The sequence below is a fragment of the Mauremys mutica genome, chromosome 7 (genome assembly GCF_020497125.1).
Source record: "Mauremys mutica isolate MM-2020 ecotype Southern chromosome 7, ASM2049712v1, whole genome shotgun sequence".
Classification (NCBI taxonomy): domain Eukaryota; kingdom Metazoa; phylum Chordata; order Testudines; family Geoemydidae; genus Mauremys; species Mauremys mutica.
In genome coordinates this window covers 85,510,846-85,532,852 of record NC_059078.1, presented here as the reverse complement: position 1 = coordinate 85,532,852, position 22,007 = coordinate 85,510,846, and the positions used below count along the sequence as shown (strand labels likewise).

General features: G+C 40.3%; 1 protein-coding gene across 1 annotated transcript in view; it reads right to left on the bottom strand.

The window, feature by feature from the left end:
• Positions 1 to 406: 406 nt before the first annotated feature.
• TET1 (tet methylcytosine dioxygenase 1) overlaps positions 407 to 22,007 on the bottom strand; it is a 122,455-nt gene continuing 100,854 nt past the window's right edge. The window contains exons 11-12 of the mRNA XM_045024799.1: positions 12,420 to 12,759; positions 407 to 2,446 (exon numbers count right to left, since the gene is read on the bottom strand). Of these exons, the coding sequence (XP_044880734.1) occupies positions 1,305 to 2,446; positions 12,420 to 12,759 (1,482 nt within the window). The 3' untranslated portion in view covers positions 407 to 1,304. The remainder of the gene's footprint in view (positions 2,447 to 12,419; positions 12,760 to 22,007) is intronic.

Genomic DNA, 22,007 nt, shown 5'->3' with positions numbered 1-22,007 from the left:
TGAAATGTATAAATCATTGTTGAAAATGATACAAAACATGCTTCTAAAAAAACTGAACTGAAAAAGCATTCTTATTAGCTAGTGAAGATTCTGGAAGGGAATTATCAACTAAAAATTGCTGTTAAACATTAGATATTTGAAAATTTCTTACTTTTTTAACAATTAATTTGTCATTTTTATAACTTTTTTTCTGAACAGAGTAAGGCAACTCTAGGGGGTACTGTTTTTTTTAAAAATCCCAAAACGATCCTACTCCTGAGGCATTAGGAACATTTGGTTGTGTCACATAACTTGCAATGCTTTAGATGAGTGAGACTAATGTGCTTATTGCTCAAATAAATCATAATAATTTCTGTCTTAAAAAAATTAATTATTTAATTCCCAATAGCAACACACATTGACAAGATGTTTCTTCATTCCATATTTGTAAATAATTAAAAGTTTCTGCATTTTATTACTCTTCTGTTTATATGTAACATAAAAATCTTCAACGGAAAAAGGGAAAGTCTAAAAACAATCAAATATGTTATTAGCATACATATTGCAATTGTAACAGTATGGAAATCTACACAGCAAGATCAAAATGATTTCTTCTGTAGAGTATGCACAAACCTTAGACAATATGATCCTTATACTATACTAGTTCAAGTTAATTTTAAAAATAGAAAGTGCTTTTAAAATATATATTTACAGCTTACAAACAACTTCCAGCCATCACTAGTGATAACTTCATTTTATACATTATGAAAACTCTCGAGAGAGAAAATTTCATTGGTTCTCTTAAAAGGTTTATCTGTAATTTGGACTTTTTAGCAATGATTGGAAGTTGTTGGAGCAATGGCACCATGAAGTAATAATTCAGCTTATTTTTACTGTTTGATGTGGTTAAGCACCAAGAGCTGTGTAGAGCAATCACTGTATAACTTGATTTTACATCATAAAATGTGAATCTGTTAAAATCCCTATAAATGATTTGTTCTGTAGTAAACAGATTTGATTTAAAGCACCAAAATATAATTTCCTAAAGGTAATAAACTGAATGATTCAATCAAGGTTAATAACCTAACCAAAATCTTCTTTTATAACATATTAAAACTATACAATTTTTTTTGCTTAAAATGTGCTCAAGCACCACCAAATGTTAAAATATAAAGTCACAGTTTAAGATAAATCCCCATTTTTACCTCAGCCTTAAAATGGTTGAGATGAACAAATAGTAAACTACACATGATTCTGTTCTTTAACAGCACCTTAAAGAAATACTGTATAACACTGCACCAAGGCAAGGCATCAGCTACTAAAACCTATGCCCAATGGTTATAGGGCCCTGCAACTCGAGTGAGGGCATAAGAAGACACTGTTATTACATTATCTTGAGTTACTGTTAATGCTCTGCGTGATGGAATTTGGTTGAACTCATTTTCTTCATAGAAAATCTCTCTGGTTTCACTGCTCTGCTTGGTTTTCCTGCTGCTAGATTTTAGTTCAGTATTTTCAGTCCCTAATCTTTCTGCTTCTTTTTCCTTCTCTTTTGCTCTCTCAGCCATCTTTGCTTCCCACATTGCTAATCCATGTTTTGGCTCATTTAAATTTTTGTGTTGGTAGAAGACTAAAGAGATTCGTGTGGGATGACTGCGGTTTGGTTTCTTAATGGGTGTTGTGGCATGGAGTTCACGTCTTGCACATTCAATTAAGATAGAACCGTGAGAAGGTGCCACAGCAACACCACCAATATCATTGTCCAAAAAATTGTGCTCACTGTCTGACCACATTTCCTCAGCTTTTTCTTCAGAATCCATTGCTTCTGCCAGCACATTTTTTTGCTTTTCATCACTAGCTTTGGAATCACAAATCTGTTCTTGATGGGAGCCACCTTTTTCGACTAGACATTTATGAGATGTGTTAGCTTCATTTCTGGTTACATCCTTTGCCGGAGAGTTTAATGGTACTGACATATCACAAGGGTTGATCGACTGCGAAGGAGCATTTTCTAATTGAAGTTGACAATTTTGCTTGTTGTCTGGTTGGTGTTCAAGTATACTGTGCAGGGGGTCTTTAAGGGTTGGGTGGTCTGAAACAGTAATATCTGGAAGAATTGGTGGCACACCATTCCTCTTTTCATTCAGCAAAATTCCAGTATAATCTTTAACTGACACATCAAAATTCTTACATTTAATATAAGGTGTGACATGAGGTTGCTTACTACTGCATTCAAAATACCCGTAGGGAACTGAAAAATCTTGTTGAATATCAGTCACTGCTGTTATGCTAGGCTTATGTGTTAATGACGAATAAGGATGTAAACTATCCACCTTAAAAGGGGAGGAAGCAGTATATTGTTTTAATACAGAGCAACTTTTAGTAGCATTTGAAGTATGTTTCAGGGCATAAAGATGATCTGAAGTCTCCATTTTTATTCCAGGTTGCAAAGCATCTGTTTTGTTCCCTAAAAAAAAAAAAAAAAAAAAAAAAAAAAACTTACATTTTGGTATACATTATCTTTTCCTTGTTCGGTTATTCAAAATATAGCTATTACAGTGATGTTTCCCACTTGTTCTATAATTTGGAAGATATGGACAGTGACTGCATTTTTTCAAAATGATCAAATTTATGGGACTATTTGTATGACTTTAAGGCATGCATGAGTATTTGCTGAATTAGAGTCTTAATCACTTCATTATAGACTGGTCAGTGCCAGTGTATAAAACAGAAAATGTGCATAAAGATCTTGCCTAAATTATTTTATTCATCATTCTGCAAAATATTCTTGTATCGAATAAGCGCCATATGTAGAACTATCATAATTCAGTGACTGTTTTACCCCAAATTATGATCCAAGAACATGTTTATTTTAGCTTGTTTCCAATTTAACACAAAAACTTTCCTCTATTACAAGAACTGCTTAATTAAATAGCAGATTATTATTCACACAGTTCAATGGATTTAGCTGAAGATATGATCCAGGTAAATCCACTTTTGCAGAGTGGCAACAACTGATTTGGCTCTGTCTTCTGTTTGTTTGCCAAAGACTAACGTGGTTCCAAACATACTGGGCTCAATTTTTGTCTGTTCTTTAGTCATAGCTAGTCTTTCTTGACCTGTTGCAAATTGTGCACTTTCATGCGGTGCCCTCCTCAAATGGCTTGTTCTTGTAATAAATAAGAGTTTGAGCTAAAGTCATAGGAAAGACTCCCATTAGCTTTGATGGGCTTTGGATCAGGACCTGGAATTGTTTAATGGCTGCCTTGCTGACAAATTGGCATGCCATAGAGAATTCTTGAACATTTTCGTAAAAGATAGGTTCTCAATAAGTTTATTCTGTGCCCCATAAATATATGGAAGCTCTAGTATCTGTCTAATGAATACTAACCACAGAAGTATTATTCCCTTTAGTTGATGGTGATACATATATGCCTAACTAAAATGAAAGAAAAGGAAACTGAGGTGGAGTCAACACATAATCCAATTAGTACACAGGTGATCTAATTTATGGAGGTTACTTATCTAGATTGACATTTCTGAGTATTAAAAATCTTATAGTTCTTTTCTTTTAAAGACCCCCTCAATGAAATACAAAATAAAACATTAGTCATTTACTTAAAAACAATACAGACACCTTCCTAAAAATGTAACAGTATGTTTAGCCTAGTAATTAAAATGGAATCTGAGTGACATGGTGGGTACATACCATAAAATCAAGAGAGAAACAAAAATACATTTAAGCTTAGTAAAGACAGAAGAATCACAATTAAATTCCCAGTTGCTGGAAAGAATTTGACATTGCTTGGTGGTTACTAGTATATATTCTTAGTCACCTGGCAGTGAACTCCAGTTGAAAAGGCAACTGTGAATGTTGAGACTACATTTGACATAGTGGTAGAAGTTAATATTTTCCACCTAGAGAATATCCATATTCAAGCAGAGAAACACAAAAACATATTTTTTGTAGATCTTGTAATATGTGGAGCTACAAACTCTTCTGAAAATAAAACCAAAACAAAAGAGACAAGAGATGGTTATGACTGGAAGAAAAAAATATTACAAAGGAGCCTGAAAAGTTAATTCAAAACTATTAGAGACACAGAAATTACTAAGTGTATATGTAGTTTCCAGGGACCCTCTCTCTCCAAACAGAAACTGGACTACTGGAGTTGTCCAGCATATTGCCCTGTTTTGGTCTCACAGTTTGGGACCCATTTTTATTGGCATATAGGAACCAGCTGAAAAGCTTAGCTACAGAGCTTTTCATCTTTAAATTACTGGTTCAATTCTGCTTCCACCTAATAGAGACCACAAAGTCAGTACCATCTGATGGCAGTTTGGTGACACATATGGACTGAGCAAAGTCCAAGGAGTGAATGGTTATGAATAATCCTTTATCTTTAGAAGTGATTCATCCAGAACAGAACACAGGCACATTAGCAGGACTATGTGAAGAAGTTTGCAGTATCTCTACCTTTCTTGTACTTATTCTGTGCATATATGATTTCAAGGTCTGTGAAAATGGGCATTTTTCCCAAGCACAAAAGTTTTTAAATTATAGAGGTACTCAGATCAGGAGGTGTAAGGTATTTGCAGGGGTCAGAGAGGAGAAAACCTCATTTAATACTCAGTCATCCACAAAGGACTCCCCAGAGCCAGTCACTATATATCAATGCTGCATGCATGCTGTACCTGCTCAAAGCAGCATCCAAAACATGGCCTGAGACATAGGCGCCAACTCCATGGGTGCTACAAGGCTGGAGCACCCATAAAAAAAATTAGCGAGTGCTTAGCACCCACTGGCAGCCAAGCTCCACTCCCTTCCTCATCTACCCCAGCACCTCCTGCCCGCTGGCGGACCCACCTATCTACTCCTCCCCCTCCCTCCCAGTGCCTCCTGCCTGCTGTGGATCTGCTGTTCCGCAGCAGGGAGGAGGCACTGGGGGGAGGCGGAGAAGTGGGGATGGGATGTGCTCAGGGGAGGGGACAGAACTGAGCAGGAAGAGGTGGGGTTGGGGTTTGCGGGAAGGGGTGGATTGGGGATGGGGCCTGGAGCTGAGTGGGGGTTGAGCACGCCTAGGGAAAGTTGGAAGCCGGTGCCTGTGGCCTGAGGGTTGAAAAAAGCTCTTCCTCATCAGCATAAAAACCAACAACAATAATTTAGGGTCTCAGCAGAGCAAAGTATGTGCTTAACAAAGTTCACTCAATCTGCTCCTGCTACCACAATATTAAAAAAAAAATTGCAAATTTTATCTGATTGAAAAATTTGTCATGATCACTCCATGGGCACTTCAGAAGCAGGAATACATTTTATAATAGGAAGAGAAGATATATTATGAGTTATTTGTGGGTACTCTAGTGAAAAAAAAAAGTAGAGCTAAGATCAAAGGGGAGCTTTAATCTTAATGGTTTAATAAACACTTGAAAAAAGTACTGTACTATTTACCATTCATTTTCCCCATAAAAGGTTTATAGTGATTTACTTAATGAAGAAAGAGGAGAATAAAGGGGTAAAAAAACTGAAATAAATATGATCAAGTGGCACTCTGATTATAAGTAGCATGAGATAAAGTCAGAGTATTGTATTCTAAGGCCAAGAAGTCTAAAGACTATGAAGAATTGTATTCCCAAACCAAAAAGAAAAGGCCTTTGCTAAATGGAGTTAAGGGCATAGGCGCCAGGTTTGTATAATTTTTGGTGGTGCCCAGTACAGGTCCAAGCAGAGCCCTCCCGTCCATAGGATGGACCGGGGTGACTGGCCTGGGCCCCACGCTTTGGGCGGCCTCACGCTTCAGGGGGATGCGGAGTCCAGGGGTATTAGCGGGGGGCCTGGCGCAGGCAGCAGTGAGCGATGGTATGGCATGCAAGGATGGCATTGTATGGTATTGCCACCTTTACTTCTGCACTGCTGCTGGCAGGGTGCTGCCTTCAGAGCTGGATGCCTGGCCAGCAGCCACCACGCTCCGGCCTCCCAGCTCTGAAGGCAGTGCAGAAGTAAGGGTGGCAATAGTAATTTGTGCATCCAAATTGACTTCAATTCACAGACTATAAATTCTCTAAAAACAATCCACTATAAAATACAAGCCTCTCACAATAGACACCACATATATCCCTCAACTCACCTGGTTACAAAAGCCCAGGAAAAGAGATGGGCCTCGTAGATGAGCTAAAGGTCAAAACATTCAAGTTCTGTGCAACCAATGGGGGCTGGTGAATACATCCCATATTCTTTTACATGACTGAATTATGCTGTGGCTTCATTTTGCTTCCAGCTGGCTGCAGTTGAATATCTAGCAGCAATGAAGTGAAAGAGCAATATTAACCAGCTTCTAAAGTCTGTAGCTGGCTTACTTCCATTCTCTGGCTCCTTTGATTAATCACTTCCCAGTTCTTTTCAATTTTTCCTCTAGCTTTGATTCTAATGACATACTGTACTCTTGGAGCCCAATTAAACAGTATGATCAAACTGCTTTGTTGTTGATCCAGTCCTGCACAGCATCCTAAAACTACCTTAACAGTCTTTCTGAATCTCCTTGTGGCATAGCTGTCAGGGGCGGCTCCAGGCCCCAGCATGCCAAGTGCGTGCTTGGGGCGGCATGCCGCGGGGGGCGCTCTGCCGGTCGCCGGGAGAGCGGCAGGCGGTTCCAGTGGACCTCCCGCAGACGTGCCTGCGGAGGGTCCACTGGTCCCGCGGCTTTGGTGGAGCATCCGCAGGCACGCCTGCGGCAGGTCCACTGGAGCTGCGAGATCAGCGGACTCTCCGCAGGCACGTCTGCGGTAGGTCCACCGGAGCCGCGGAACCGGCGACCGGCAGAGTGCTCCCCGCAGCGTGCCGCCGTGCTTGGGGCGGCAAAATAGCTAGAGCCACCCCTGATAGCTGTGCTGTTGGGGAGGTTAAATCCTTCCCTGCTCAGCCACTGGCATAGGGTGTGTGGCCTGGGCACTTCATTGATCCCTGGCTGTGGGAACCAGGGGCAACCAAGTTTGAACAGCCTTCACAGAACTCTAGTGTGTATCAGACACCAGCCCAGTCCCAAGCCAACTCCAGAAACAAGAGACTATAATGGTTGCTTAAAGCTATCTTTACCCTTCCCATTTCTCATCATCTTACTGCTCCATGTACAGCTCATCTGCATTAAGGAATCTAGCCCTTGATTTTTATAGGCAAATCATAGTCTGAAGTGGAAATGGAACTCTCTCACTATATAAACATAACTTGATTAAATGCTTCTTTAATAATATATTCATATAGTTTTCTTAAAATTAAAGTGGACAAATTTGAATATACAGCTATCTTTAACACTGCTGAAGTTCTTTGAAGATATTGCTGACAGATAGAAATGGAAGAGTCACAGGATTAATAACAGATGTCAAAAAGTATTTGAGAAAGCAGTTAATTTCTGAGGTATAACCTACAGTAAAATATCAGAACACTGGAAATAAAATAGGGTGCTGGAGAGAAAGAGTAGTTGTAGTGATTACAAGTTTGGTGGCACCTCCACGGTCAGTTGGAGGATGCATTTTGTACATAACATATAAATGACCTGGGAAACCATCAAAAACAAGATAATCAAATTTGTGGACAAAACTAAAACTGGGGACAAAGTTAATAAGGAAAAAGGTAACCATGTTCCAAAGGATTTGTATTTCTTAGGCAGCTGGGCCAGCAGATGGCTAATGCAATTTAAAGTAAGGTAGAAAAATGTAAAATAATTAGTCTAAAACCAAACTACCATCTAAGAAACCAATGAAATAATCCAATGTACTAATCAGGAAAAATGATCCAGCAGGTATATTAAAATCTCTCTAGGGAAAGAGTGTAATTTTTAGTGCCAAGCTTCAGGGACTCTCCTTAATATTTTTAGGAACATAGAAATTGCCATATCAGATCAGAGTAGTGATTCATTTAGTCCAGTAACCTGTTCCTGACAGTGGCAACTACTTGATAGTGGAAAGGATGGTGAAAAGGTTACTCCCTAATTCTCCAGCTTGTGGGCAGGGAGGATTTCTTCCTAACCCTTGTACCATCTTCTGTTAGTTGTCAGCCTCATGTGTCCTGAAACATGAGAGTTTGTATCTTTTAGATAAAATGCTTATCCCATCTAATGTAATAGTGGCTGTTCTCATTTTCCATATCAATTTTTAATCCTTTTAAATTGACTAAGATCTTGTCCTCAATGATACCTTTAAGCAAGGAGTTCCATAAGTTAACTATACATTATGTAAAAAAGTATTTCCTTTTATTAGTTTTGGACTTGCTACCTTTCAATTTAATTAAATGTCCCTCTGTTTTTATATTATGAGAAACATTAAACAGGAGCACCTGAGCTGCTTGCTTTGTAACATTCATTGTTTTGTCTAACTCTTGTCATGTCACTTCTCTAAACTACAGAGACAATCCTTGCTATCTTCTCATGGGGACGTTTTTCCATGCTTCTAATAATTTTCTAATTCCCTGTCTCTGAACCCCTTCCATTTCTGCTATATCTTTTTTTAAACTGTGTGATCAAAACTAAACACAATATTTCAGGTGAGGATTGGTAAATTTCTTAGCTGATAAATTCCTGTCTGCTATCAGAATTGTGGAAGACGCTGCTACATATGGGCTATTCCCCTCCAGTGTAGTTTCCAGAGGCAGTTCAAAGCTGTAGCACAGCCCATGCTAGCCAAGCTCCTTCTCTAGCCAGCTGCCAGATGATTCATTCCAAAGCTATGCAAAAACTTGTAAATACAACTAATAACAATAACGTCAATGCTAACCAATAAACTGTACAGTAGACTATGGTCTACAAGCATAACTATCCACATTAAATACTGTTCCATGACTAGAAAGCCATCCAGGGAGGGTAAAATTCTGGGAGATGCTGCTAGCTGCTAGCAGAAAGGAAATTATCAGGTAAGAAAGTGATTATTCTGCAGCCCAACATCTCCCACCATTTTGATATGTATGGGAAGTATCAAGCAGTGAAAAGAACTAGGGAGGAATAAGAAAAACAGAATGAAATAGGGAAGACACCTCCCCCCACCCCAGGTTAATTGCCAAAATGCCAGTGGTATTACTGGACCACCATTTGCAGCACCTTTTTACCAAAGGAGGCCTCTGTGGAGGACAGAAAGTCCACTAACCCACTGTGCAACTGAGCTTGCCTGAGGAGTGCACAGTTCCAATCACTTGGGAGGATAGTCTAGCATGGCTAACACTTCCCTCTCAATAGTCAGGCTGTCAGATGTGGACAGTCTGGGTCTGGATGGTGGAATGAGCCTCTCTAAAGGATGTCTGGTCTCACCCCTAGCTGCAATGGTGTTTCCAATTTCAGTTCTATCAGACTGGATAACTCTGGTCTCCTTTGCCAGTGCAGAGCTAGCATTATCACCTTTGCGCCTTCTCACTTTATCTTCTGGATCATCTTTTCTAGAAGTGGAAAGGCAAGGAATGTGTATAGAAGGCCTTGTGGCCATCTCTGTGAAAGAGCATCAGTCCCCAGGGATTTGGGATCTACTTCCGTGGTGAAGAACTTCAACACCCCTTTGTTCTTGCGATTGGTGAACAGGTTGACTGCCAGAAGGCCGAACTGCAAAATCACAGTGAAGACTTCCTGATTTAGGCACCATTCTGAGTTGTGCATCTGTTGAGCCAATCTGCCTTTTGATTCACTTCTCCTTTTAGGTGTCTTGCTCTTATGGAAGGGAGAGTCCTCTCTGCCCATTCCATTATCTCCACTGCTTCTGTGTGTAGAGTTACACTCCTTGTTTCCCCACGGTTGTTGATATACAATCACAGTAGTCATGTTGTCTGACTTGAATAGAACATGTTCACCCTTTAGGCAGCCCAGGAACTTTCACAAGGCAAGCTTGGTAGCTACGAGTTCCAACGGATTGGCTTTCTAGTACCTTTCTCTGGAGTTCCAGGTATTCTGCACTGTCTTGTGCCTGAGATACGCTCCCTATTCTGTCAAGCTGGCATTGGTTGTGAGTACCTGTGAGTCTGGAAGGCATGTGGAAAAATCCTTGTGGACATTCTGTGGGTCTGTCCACCATCTTAGAGAATCCAGTACTCAGTTTGGGACCAGTACTCAATCCTGCATGCATGCTGGTGAATGGTTCCATACCTTCAGAAGAAAAATCTGCAGGCATCTGATATGGGACCTCACCCATGGGGTGATTCCACAAAACCAGAAAGCCCAGTAGCTGTAGACACTGAGCTATGGCCAGTCTTGCTCACTTTACCAAGACGGATATCAGGTTCTGGATCTTGTGGAATCTGTCCAGTGATGGATAGACCTTTGGCATGGAAGTGTCAATTTCAACTCCCAAGTGAACTATCTTTGTGGAGGGAGTCAAGGAACTGCTCTTGGTATTTATCATAAATCAGTGTGCTTGAAGTAGGTTCAGTGTCCAAATTGTGGCACTCTGTGGTGCTGCTTGGGTTGGAGCTCTAATCCTGATGTTCTCTAAGAAGGAATACAGGTGAGTGCTGTGAGACCTGAGTCTATCTATTATTACCACCAGCACCTTTGTAAAGACCCTGAGCCTGGGTCCAATGAAAGCCAAATAAGAGAGTTTGGTACTGATAGGACTGTGCCATATGCAAATCTCAGCAGCCTGCGAAGGCATGGTCACATGGGAATGTGGAGATACACATCTGTTAAATCCATAAAGCAAGGAAGTCCCCTTCGAGACAGGGATGCTACTGTTGAAGCTAGGGTCTCCATCTGGAATCTAATTTTCTTCATTCATTTGTTGATCTGCTTGAGATCCAAGATTGCTCGATACCCCCATCCCTCCACCTTGTACACTTCTGGATAATCAAGAAAATGGAGTATAGTCCTAAGAATTTTTCTTCAGAGGGGACCTTTTATATATTCTCCTTTATCCAGGAGATGCAAGATTTTGTTTAACACTCACTCATGTTTGATGGGATTGCTGTCTCTGGTGAAGATTTAGACAGCCGTTAGGTTTGCCCACTACCACTTGCTCAGGTTGGATCTGGATTGTAGATGCAACCTTTTTACATATGGTTTCAAACACTTCAGGGCAACCCCCTGCCCACCTTTGTTGCATTTTTTCTGTATCCTGCTCAGAACCTGAATCTGAGAGCTACCTTCCTCGGAGGAGGAGGTGTCTGAGGGTACATCTACACTGCAATAAAACACCCACAACTGGCCCATGTCAGCCAATTTGGGCTCATGGGGCTTGGGAGGGTCCCAGAGCCCAGTCTCTAGTCTGAGCCCAAAAGTCTACATTACAATTTTATAGCCCCATGAGCCCGAATCAGCTGACATGGGCCAGCCACAGATGTTTTACTGCAGTATAGCCAGACCCTCAGAGCCCAGGCTCCAGCCTGAGTTTGAGTGCCTGCACTGCAATTTTTAGCCCCGCAGCCTGAGTCCTCTGAGCCTAAGTCAGTTGACCCAGGCTCTCAGACTTGGTGTCATGCGTTTTCATTTCAGTGTAGACGTACCCTTCATCAGAGGATAACTACCTCTTAGATTTTTTTATGCCTTTTATTTTCCTTTTTGCTATTTTTGGATTTTTTTTTAGCCTTTTTGGCCCGCTTTGCAGGTATTGTCACCTGGTTGTGGACAGAGCATCGTCTTTTTGTGGCTTGCTTTATGCAGTGCGTTGAGCCCTCTGAATATATCTCCCTCAGTGTCCTCCACCTGAGGGTCCCGCTCTCTGTGGCTGGGGAGTTTCAGTATCAAACTGTTATCTCAGATAAAGCAGTGTAAATCTAAAGTAACTTAGAGCGTAGTGGCGTTATGCCACATTTACAATGCAGAAAGTGAGATCAGAGATTCCCAAGAGAGAGATGTGCTCATTTGTATCTCTTTATAATACAAAGCAAAATCTAAGTGTGCTTTATTCAGCCAGTATCAGATTCTGCCACTCCCTTACTCTCAGTATTTAAAGGAAAAAATTAGAATGAGAAATATTAAAACTTTTACCTTTAATTTGATAAAATTGACTTCTTTTTGCAAATCACTCACTTTGTTGCACCATCCATATAATCAAAGTGATGCAAATAAGAAAACTATAGTCAATTCATACTCCTTATGAAGAGAAAAACATCACAAACAAGCTGCCACACAAAATGTGGAGAAACAGTCATTGTAATTCTTTGTATAAATGACTGACATTTAGAGAACTCGCCCTGAAGTAACATTTCAAGATCTTCCTATGGTCATTATTAGAATAAGCAAACTCTGAAATCTTTCCATTGTCACCATATCATTATCTATAATGTTTACAATATAGTACTATGCATAAGTTTTTGTGTGATCACCTGCTCCCTTCTGCAAAAATATCTGAATATAGTGACTCCTCCACAAGTCTGTAGAAGGTGTAATATGCAAATATTTCTAAAAAAGTGAATGCTGAGGAGGCAACTGGTTTTGTAAATGAGATAAGACACATAGCACAGTATAAGTGTCACTTACCTAAATACTGTGAAGTTTTACCAAGATTTTCAGGAGCTCCATTTTTCTGCTTTGCTGGTGTTGAATATTTCTTATCCGCTAATGTCTGCTTTTCAACTTGAGTTTTCTTTGTATCTGGCTTCTTTTTCTTTGTAGCTCTAAGTGGCTCAGCTAACATCCGTACTTCTCTGGGAAAAGCAGTAAGCACCTGTATTGCTCCTGCTTTTATCTTAGCTTCCAGTCCCTCTTCGGTGCCAAATTCATCTGTCTGTGAAATTTTGTAAAGAGGCAACACATGTAGCTGTTCATCATTCGGTATCACCCCCACTGAACGGTTATCTTCTTTTGTTAATGTGCAGACCTGACCATAAAGAAGATATAAATGAAAAAATAAACCTCTGTTTACAAGTTATTTGAACGCTTAATCATGGAACTGGATGTAGGGCCCTAAACATTCCCTACAAGATTCACAGTAACAAAGAAACAGGCCTTTTAAACACATACATTTGACAATCTCAGTGATGGTCTGAAAGAGGATTTAAAATAGGGATGGATTAACTGGTTCTTACAGAGTAAGAAGAAATGGCTCCCAACTCTAATTCAAACCTTTGTAAAAATTTGGTTAATTAACCCTCTTTTCCCAACACTGACTCCGTACTGTAATAAAGTGATGAGGTCCAGCAAATCTACAGTCTCTCTGTTCAATAAAACTATATGCTGTTCTAAGATGCAAGATTTGAAAGGAGAAACCTGCTTGGATTGAGCCTGATAGGACCCCACGCCAAAGTTTTGGATAAATATTGGGGGTATTTATTCTAATAGTTCAAAACCATGGCTGAACCTTTGAGGTGCTTCCAAACTTCTGGACCTCTGGAGGTTTGGCTGTTACTAATGCAATAAATTCACCCTAAAAAGTTATTAAAATTGCCACTACCCTTCTTTCATAACTACAGAAGCTTTCTTAACAAGAGAAACATAGACTAAATTTATCTTGTTACATTCCATGCACTTCAAAGGATAAATTTTGCTGTACATGTATAAACAAGTTTATGATTAATCAATATATTGATGGTATTCATAAGAGAATGATTAGTTTTCACAAAAATATACTGCATTACTAGAAAACCATGCATGAATGTTATGGCTTAGCTAATTTTCTATTTGTCCTGTGAGGTACTGACTGCGCACACATAGCCATTGGAGCACCTCCCAAGTATGAGAGATGCTTTCTAAATAGAAACATGTCATTTCATAAGAATGTAGGTTATATGTGATCCCAATCCCTGATGTTGAACCAAAATTTCCAGACTCTTGTCATCTTGCCCATAGTTCCAGGAGGGAATAACAATAATAATAAAACCTTTATTTTACAGTACATCTGTCATAAAATGCATCACAAAAATTATTTATATAATTAATATAATTAATAAAACTAATAAAAACCTAAATTAGTAATCTATTTAGGGATCTATAAAGAAGTTATATACAATGCTGAATGACTGCAGAACATCAGAGAGAGAAAGAATTTAAGAGGCATAGATAATAAATGAGAACTTTTTAGGTGATATTTTAAAACAGGATTTAGAGAAGGGCTCTTGAGAAGGGAAGATGAAGGAACAATTAGAAGCTGAAGAGTGGCATATACTGTTATGTTTGTCCACATTTACTTAACTCTACTGGCCAGTCTGTTGACTATGGGGTGGTGGTGGAGAGGGAGGAGATCTTCAAAGACAAAAATAGCAGTTAGGCATCTAACTCTCATTAGCTTTCAATGGGAGTTATGCACCTGTGCCTTTGAAAATCTTCCCCTATATCTGCAAACATATCTGCGTACTAGCCTCAAAAACATGTAAAAATCAAGAAGATTGAATCCAAAAGAGAAAGTTACTTACCTTATAGTAAATGGATGTTCTTTGAGATGCATGGTCCCTATCTGCATTCCATTGTGAGTACACATATGCTCCATGTGCCTGGAGCCAGAGAATTTTGAAAGCAATGTCCTTTGGTCTGCACATATGCCCTGGCTCACCTTGTGCCTCCAGTCGAGGAGGTAAAAGGCAAGATGAACCGATTGCCTCTCCAGTTTCTTCTCCACCTCCACCATGAATCAAAGAAGAGCCGAAGCAGAGGGGAAAGAGGGCGAATAGTGGAATACAAATAGGGACCATGTATCTCAAAGAACCTCTAGTTACTAAGGTAAGTAACTTTCTGTTCTTCTTTGAGTGCTGGTCCCTGGGTGTATTCCATTGTGGGTGACTGACAAGCAGTACTCAAATAGGAGAAGGGTGCGAGAATGTAGATGGCTGAGGCAAGTGAAGGACTGCCATTCCAAAACGTACATCAGTGGAGAAGGCCTGTACCAATAGTGTCTTACAAATGTGTGGATGGAGCACCATGTAGCTGCCTTGCAGATATCAAGCAGAGACAGCTCTTGAAGTGATGCCATAGACATTGTTGGCGTTCTTGTGGAATGAGGAAGGGGAAGATTAGACCGCTGATACAAGAGCAAAATGCAGCCAGAGATCCATTTTCAGATTCTTTGAGAGGATATAGCCTGACCCTTTCCGCTATGGTGACAAACAGTATGGGACACTTTCTGATTCGTTTTGTTCTCTGCAGGTAAAAGGCTCAGATTTGCTGAACACGGATGGAAGGAGCCTCTTTTCTTTGGAGGGTGCATGTGGTTTTGGGAAGAACACAGAAGCATTCACCCCTTCCCCAGGGCCACCAGTAGGGGTTGAGCCCTGCCCCGCTCTGGAGCCACAAACACCAGAGTAGCAGGCAGCCAGTGTGAGTTCTCCCCTTTCGCAAGGGCAGTGGAGCTCAGGCTTCCAGCTTCAGTCCTAGGGCGTTGGTGGCAGGCTCTGGCCATGGGGCTTCAGGTTCCAGTCACAGGGCTTCGGGCTCCAGCCCCAGGCTCACCCACCCCTCCCTTCACCTATGGCCCCCGCTGCCTTTCCCAGCCCATGGTCCCTGCTGCCTCCCTACCCACCTCTCCAATTCAAAGCTTAATTTGTCCCCCGGCTTGGCAGGGGTGAGTAAGTCTGCTGTGAAAAGCAATATTAACAAACCTACAAATATCAGTTTTCACAGGAGCAGACTTACTGGCTAGTAAGTCTTAAATAAAAATAAAAAACAAACCAACCCGAAACAACAGAAAAGAGAAGAATGTGTAAGGCACCTTATTTTGTTTCTATTCTGTTTAGGTCTAGTAAAGAATAGAGACAACTGTACATTATTTTTATTACTGAGTCTGAAAAAAATCCCTACACAAATAAATTACAATGATTTGGACCTGTATATATGCATATTTATTTGTTTTTCCTAAAGTTAAGTAAATATTTTAGGAAAAATTGTCAGAGTGGCCACCAGCAAGAGTTGGTGGCCACATTCTAAGGCCACCAAAAAATTTCTTGTGAGAACCCCTGATTTAGGGTGTAAATGTAAATATAATGGTACATCGTCCTTATGGAATGCAATGTAAGGACGATCCACCATCATTGCCCCAAGCTCACCAACCCTTTTGGCTGAGGTGATGGCTACCACCAATGCAAGCTTCCTGGATAGGGGAGACATGAAACAAGAAGCTAATGGGGCAAACGGAATCTTAGTGAGTACAGAGAAAAGAAGAATCAAGTGAGACGCCATTGAGAAGCAGACTTTGTAATAGGCAGAAAGGTTCAGATTAGGGCTTTCCAGAATCTGCTAGTTACTGGGTGCACAAAAATTGAGTAGCCATGCAAAGGTGTATGGTATGCACTGACTGCTGCCAAATGGACCCATAAGGAACTGATGGACAAACCTGCTGTCTTGAAGGAAAAAATATAGTCCAGAATGACAGGAATACCTGAAGCTTCTGGGGGTATACATCTCTGATGCTCCCGGATAGAAAAATGCTTCCACTTAGATAGGTAACATTTTCTAGTGGAATGCTTCCTACTGTTAGAAAGGATGTTCTCCACAGCTTCAGAACATTATCACTCTAGGGATGTTGTCCACCCAAAAACCAAGCCCTGAGATAAAGCGGACATGGTTTGGGATGTTTGATCTTGCTATTCCCCAGGGTCAGGATATTGGGAAATATTGGTATAATGATCAGTGTCCAAGATGACCTGAATAGGGGGCTCATGAACTAAAACTGTCTGGGCCAGCTGAGGGCAAAAGAGAATAACTCGTAACCTCTCCTGTCAAATGTTGTGTAAAACTCAAGACAGGAGTGGTGGCAGAGGGAAGGCGTAGTTCAGATAGTCTGACCTGGGAGAAATAGAGTATTGCCCTGTGAGTGGCAACCTTGGTTCCTCTAGAACAGTATATGTGGCATTTCCTATTTGTTTGGGGGTGAACAGTTCCCTGGTGGGGGTCCCCACAGAGCAAAAATATTGTTCACCACCAAGTTATGTAGCTCCCACTTGTGAGACAGCAAAGTATCTGCTGAGAGTTTACTAGCATGTTCTGGTTCCTGGGAAGGTAAACTGCCAACAGGGTAATCTGATTGCATGAACCCATATGACCTATGACAGAGATACAAATCTTGACAGGTACTCAGGGGTTGCTTATGACCTAGCTTGAAACCTGTCCCTCAGCAGATAAGCCCTTGCTGTGATTTACTTTAAGGACACCTTGATGAAGTCTAAAGCCTGCATAAGGCTGAGGATGGATTTTTCGGCATTTATGCTGACCCCCAAAGAGGAGAGGAGTTGCAGCATTGTCGAAGTCGACATATAGGTATTCTGGCGTGGAGATGAGGAGCTAATCATTGAAGTAGGGGAAGATGGTGAAACCACAGTGTCTGACATAGGCTGCTACTACAGAGACCACCTTAGCGGTACTGTTGGTAACTGAGGCTCTTGATGATCACTCTTCGTTGGTTCCAGTGGATCTCAGTGTTTGTGTTTGGGAGGTACCAGTGCCACCAGATTGCAATCCAGTACCAATGAAGCCCTAAGCTTGTGGGCTTTCTTGTCACGACTTTGAGACTTAGGATGAACTAAATTCTCTTGGGCTGAGCTTAGAGAATTGCTCAGTTTAGAAAGGGCTGAATCCAACTTCTTCAAAGTGGATTTGAAGGAAGATTTAGTCTCATGCTTATGAGAAAGCTCCCTGCTCTCCCAACAGGACCCCGCCAAAGGATCTGTAGGGATAGACTTTCTGGCTCCTGAGTTTGGACCTCATGGCAGGAGATGCACTCCTTGCTTAGTCAGACCAACGTATGGGGTTACCCCAGCCTGGGTCCGATTATGGCCCCATGGCCTTTTCCATTAGGTGCTTCCTAAAATGAAGTTCTTGCCCTTCCTGGGTATGGCTGGGGAATGAATGCAAGATACTGCACCTCACTGTTATGTGGGCTTCCCCAAGGCAATGTTGGTGGTCGTCACTGACCAAGAAGGATCGTGGGCCGGAAGCACAATTTTTGAAGCCCAGAGTCCTAGGGATAGTCCAGTACCAAAAACAAGGTATGGGGGAGGGAGAGGGGTTCTCACCTTGAGACGGCTAACTATAAAACTAACAGATACAACTTTTAAACTCTAAAACTTCTAAGAACTATTTACAGATATCTAAATATGTTAATGGATAAAGGAATAAAGCTGAAACTTTGGGCACTTGAGGTTCCAACCCAGACCATAATGCGGTGAGAAGGAACTGGGGAGGTGGTTGGTCTGTCCTGCTCTTTATCTCCATGGTTGGAGGCATGAGGTGAGCCAGGGTGTATGTGCAGACCCATAGACACTGCTTTCAATATTATCTGGCTCTGGGCGCATATGTACCCACAATGGAATACACATAGGGACCAGCAGTCAGAGAAGAATGCATGTCTATTTTAAAAATTAAAAGCCTGGTGCCACTTGTGGTGGCACATGTGTACATGGCATGCATTTTTGCACATCAACAGACAAGTGCCTGAAAATCAAGCCTTGTATGTTTTTAATATTTATTCTCATCTCCTATGTTGGAATCTTATCTGGGAATTTCACTTCTTTTAACCATTTTCATCTTTTCAGCTGACCTATAGGGCAGGTAGGGACAGGGAAATACATTTTGCCATGCAGGGCCAAATGAAAAAAAGATAAGAGGAAAAAATATGGAAGGGGGAAGCTCATCCAAGTGAACGTCTATTTATATGACAAAACCAACACAAAATTCAGCACAAGTGGCAGTTTTTGTTCAATGAGGTCCAGGACTTGCACTGAAAGACTGTTACAGGTCAGGGTTGAGGTACATTGGCAGAGCTGTGGGTATGGACAGGGTTACTCCACAAGACAAAGCATTAAGACTATATCAAATAGAACAGTACACTTATTTACAAAATAATTGAGACATTATTATGCATGTATCCAAAATGCAGTGATGGAAAGTTTAACGTTTAACATAAGTAAACTTTCATTCTAAGTATCTCACTTATATACCTGTGCATCTAAGACGAAGAATCAAATAGCAAGCAGACCAGACTAGTCTATGGATTCAAAAATTAGTCCTAGAGGGCAGCAAATTATGATCTAAGAGTCTTTTAGATGCTCTAACAGTTTGTAGAGAAAGCAGAGAAGTTCACTTAATGTGAAACATTAGGTTCAAAAGCCCTTTTATTAATGGTGGACTCTACATAAAGTGATCCATTGGAAAACCTTTGGAATGTACTGCTGAGAGCATTCAAAGTAGCTTTTTACATGAATTACTATTAATATTCTATTTCAAACCAATCAAAGCAGATTGAAAAAGACAAAATGCTATATTATTTTGGATTTTAAGTATGAGTTATGTCCTCCTGCATCTCCTGCTGTACTAAATATTTTTTCCAAAAAGACACACTAGTTGGATCATCAAGGACACTTAATAGCCAAATGAGAAAATGCTGGCCAAATGGTTTGTTTGGATATCCAATAAACTTGAAGATAAAAACAGTTGCATGTTCAGATAGAAGCTGTTTTATACCCCTGCTCATTTTTGTTACCTTTCTCTGTACCTTTTCCAATTCTAATATCTCTTTTTTGAGATGGGCTGACCAGAACTGCATGCAGTATTCAAGGTGTGGAGACACCGTGGATTTCTGTTCTTTTTCTAAGATGCACCCATAAATTGAATGAAACGATTAAACCATTTGAAGAAACATCTGTAGCCAAAGAGTTCTGAATCCTGTAGTTCTTTGATCTGCGTCTTTGGCCACTTGAACTTCTTGAGTTGAATCTGATGTAGCCTTTTCCACTACATCATTAGTAAGACAGATGTTTTGAACTGAAGATGCAGCAAAGTGGGCAAAATGCATTTCTGAATTACTAAACTAAATTTCCTGTATAGTTCTTCTCTATGTAGATTGAGAACAGAATAGATGTGCTTTGGGAACAGAATAGATGTCCATTCTCTCAGATATGCTGCATCATCATCTAGCTCTGCAGTGGCCTGCTAACATGGTCTCAGCACTTTGACAAGGCGAGCCATTAAGGTCCACTCAAGTCATAAGAGTGATTCACCAATTTCACAACTGAATTACTTAGCTTACTTTACTTTTACTATTTTTTGAGATCTACAGTAAGTAGTTCTATTGGATTATTACAGACAGAATATGTTTACATTAGGTTATGGAAACAGTTTTGGAAAGCATTTCTGAAGCTCCTCTGCTTTTACAAAATGGAAAAAGCAGCAATTAAAATCCTTCCTTTGAAATGATATTGGTATTCTGAACAACCAGAAAATGCATTTATAGAAAGCATGGGACATTTTCCACAAATAGCTATAATTAGTTATGGTATGTATCATGTCAGGTCATTTATCCTTGACAATCATTCCATATTGAAGCTTGTAATACTGTATAACATTTATCAAACACATTACTGATATTGTCCAGAATAGTAACATACAGTCACCTTTATCCATTCTGAAAGGGCATTTTAGCAACTACTGCAAATGTCTGAACTTGCATGAAAAGATGATATGATAGATTCATAACCAGAAGAAATTCAATGAGCTGTTGGGGATAAATATTCATTCCACACACTAATTCTAATGCATGTCAGTAGAAAAGTGGTCGTCTGATTCTTTTTTAGGAACTATTGATTGACTAATAGTTGATTGACAACATTTACTGAATCTTGCCTACAATATACTCTATATTATCTTGTGAAATTCTCACTCTATCTGTAGAAAAGGCTGAATCAACTGTTAATCAGTTCTCCTAGTGAAATTGGTATTTTATTCAGAAACTGACCCCTTGCCTAGGAAGAAATGTTTAACTTTTAAACTCTTTATGTCACAGAGTGACTGGCCCCTTGTGATGGAAATAGTCCAGAGCCCTTACACCAGAACAGGTACTCCCAGCTGAGCAATTAAGAGGGTGGAACTGCACCTGGTTGATAAAGGGTCAAAGAGAGTTCAGCGAGGACAGATCTAGAAGGGGAACTATGTAGTAAAGCTGTACAGAAAGTCTCCTACCATGGTCCCTACAGAAGGGTGCTGGGGCTGGGTCAGAAGACCCCAACTGAAAGTTTAGTTTTCCTTTGGGAGATGGCAAAGAAAGCAGGGCAGGCCAGGCCTTGCACTGTCTAGCTGCTCAGACAGCAGGAAGGGACAGTACCTCAGGGAGCATAAGGCTGGGCAGAAGATTTATTGTTTGTTTGCTTTTTGCAAATTGTTAATAAAGAAACCAGGCTCAAGGAGGTCTGTGATTAGATTAGCAAGACTGTAAGGTGTTTTGTTTAAGGAGTCCTGAAGAATGGGAAAACAGACGGAGGGCACTGCAGAGGCACTCTTGGCCGTGAAGGCGGGGTGCTCAGGTGGAGATCACTCTATTATACTTTACTATTGACATTTGTTTTGTTTTCACAATGAAGTCTGTACTAAGGACTTCCAATAAGCAACTCACTGACATAACCATATAAAAAAGGTATCCTTGAAGTTTCTAGCACTATAAATTTATTTACTTTATTTATAGACCATCTCCAGCAAATAACAAATTGTTGCAGGTCCATTGAGTAGGTGCTTGTAACGAATTTTTAACTGCAGGTTTCTCCATGGAAAAAGCTGATGGTAAGCTAAAAATGAAGCCAAACTCAGTATGAAAGATTTGTACAGGACACTTAGATTCAGCCAGGCAGACAGCTGTCCTACCAAAGTGTTTTCAAAATCACAGCTTTGCCAAATGAATTAATACTAGTATTAGGTTTAGTAGTACTGGATGTTTGTGTGGAACTTTTGTTGGACTTTTCACCAGGTGGGTTAACAGAGATTTAGTGATTTTGATTAATCTAATTACTTGCAGTTATATGATAGCAGATGGAATTTTACTGCTACTAACACAGAGATTGAATGACTGTCTTTAAATGCGGAAGGGTCTCTGTACTAATTATTATTATTAATTTGTATTGCAGTAGCATCTAGAGGCCCCAACAAAATCAGTGCTCCATTCTGCTAGGTACAGAGTAAGAACAGTCCTTGCCTTAGAAAGCAGAGCTGACAGTCTAAATCTAGTTTATGGATTTGCATGTGAAAAGAATAATGGATTTTAAGTTGCATGGTTTAAAGTCTTTATTTTTCACTGTGGACTGTGTGTTTTTATAGAAGAACTCTTCCGCGTTTTGGTTTTCATTTCATGTTTATGTCCTCATTGTCTGGAATGGAAAA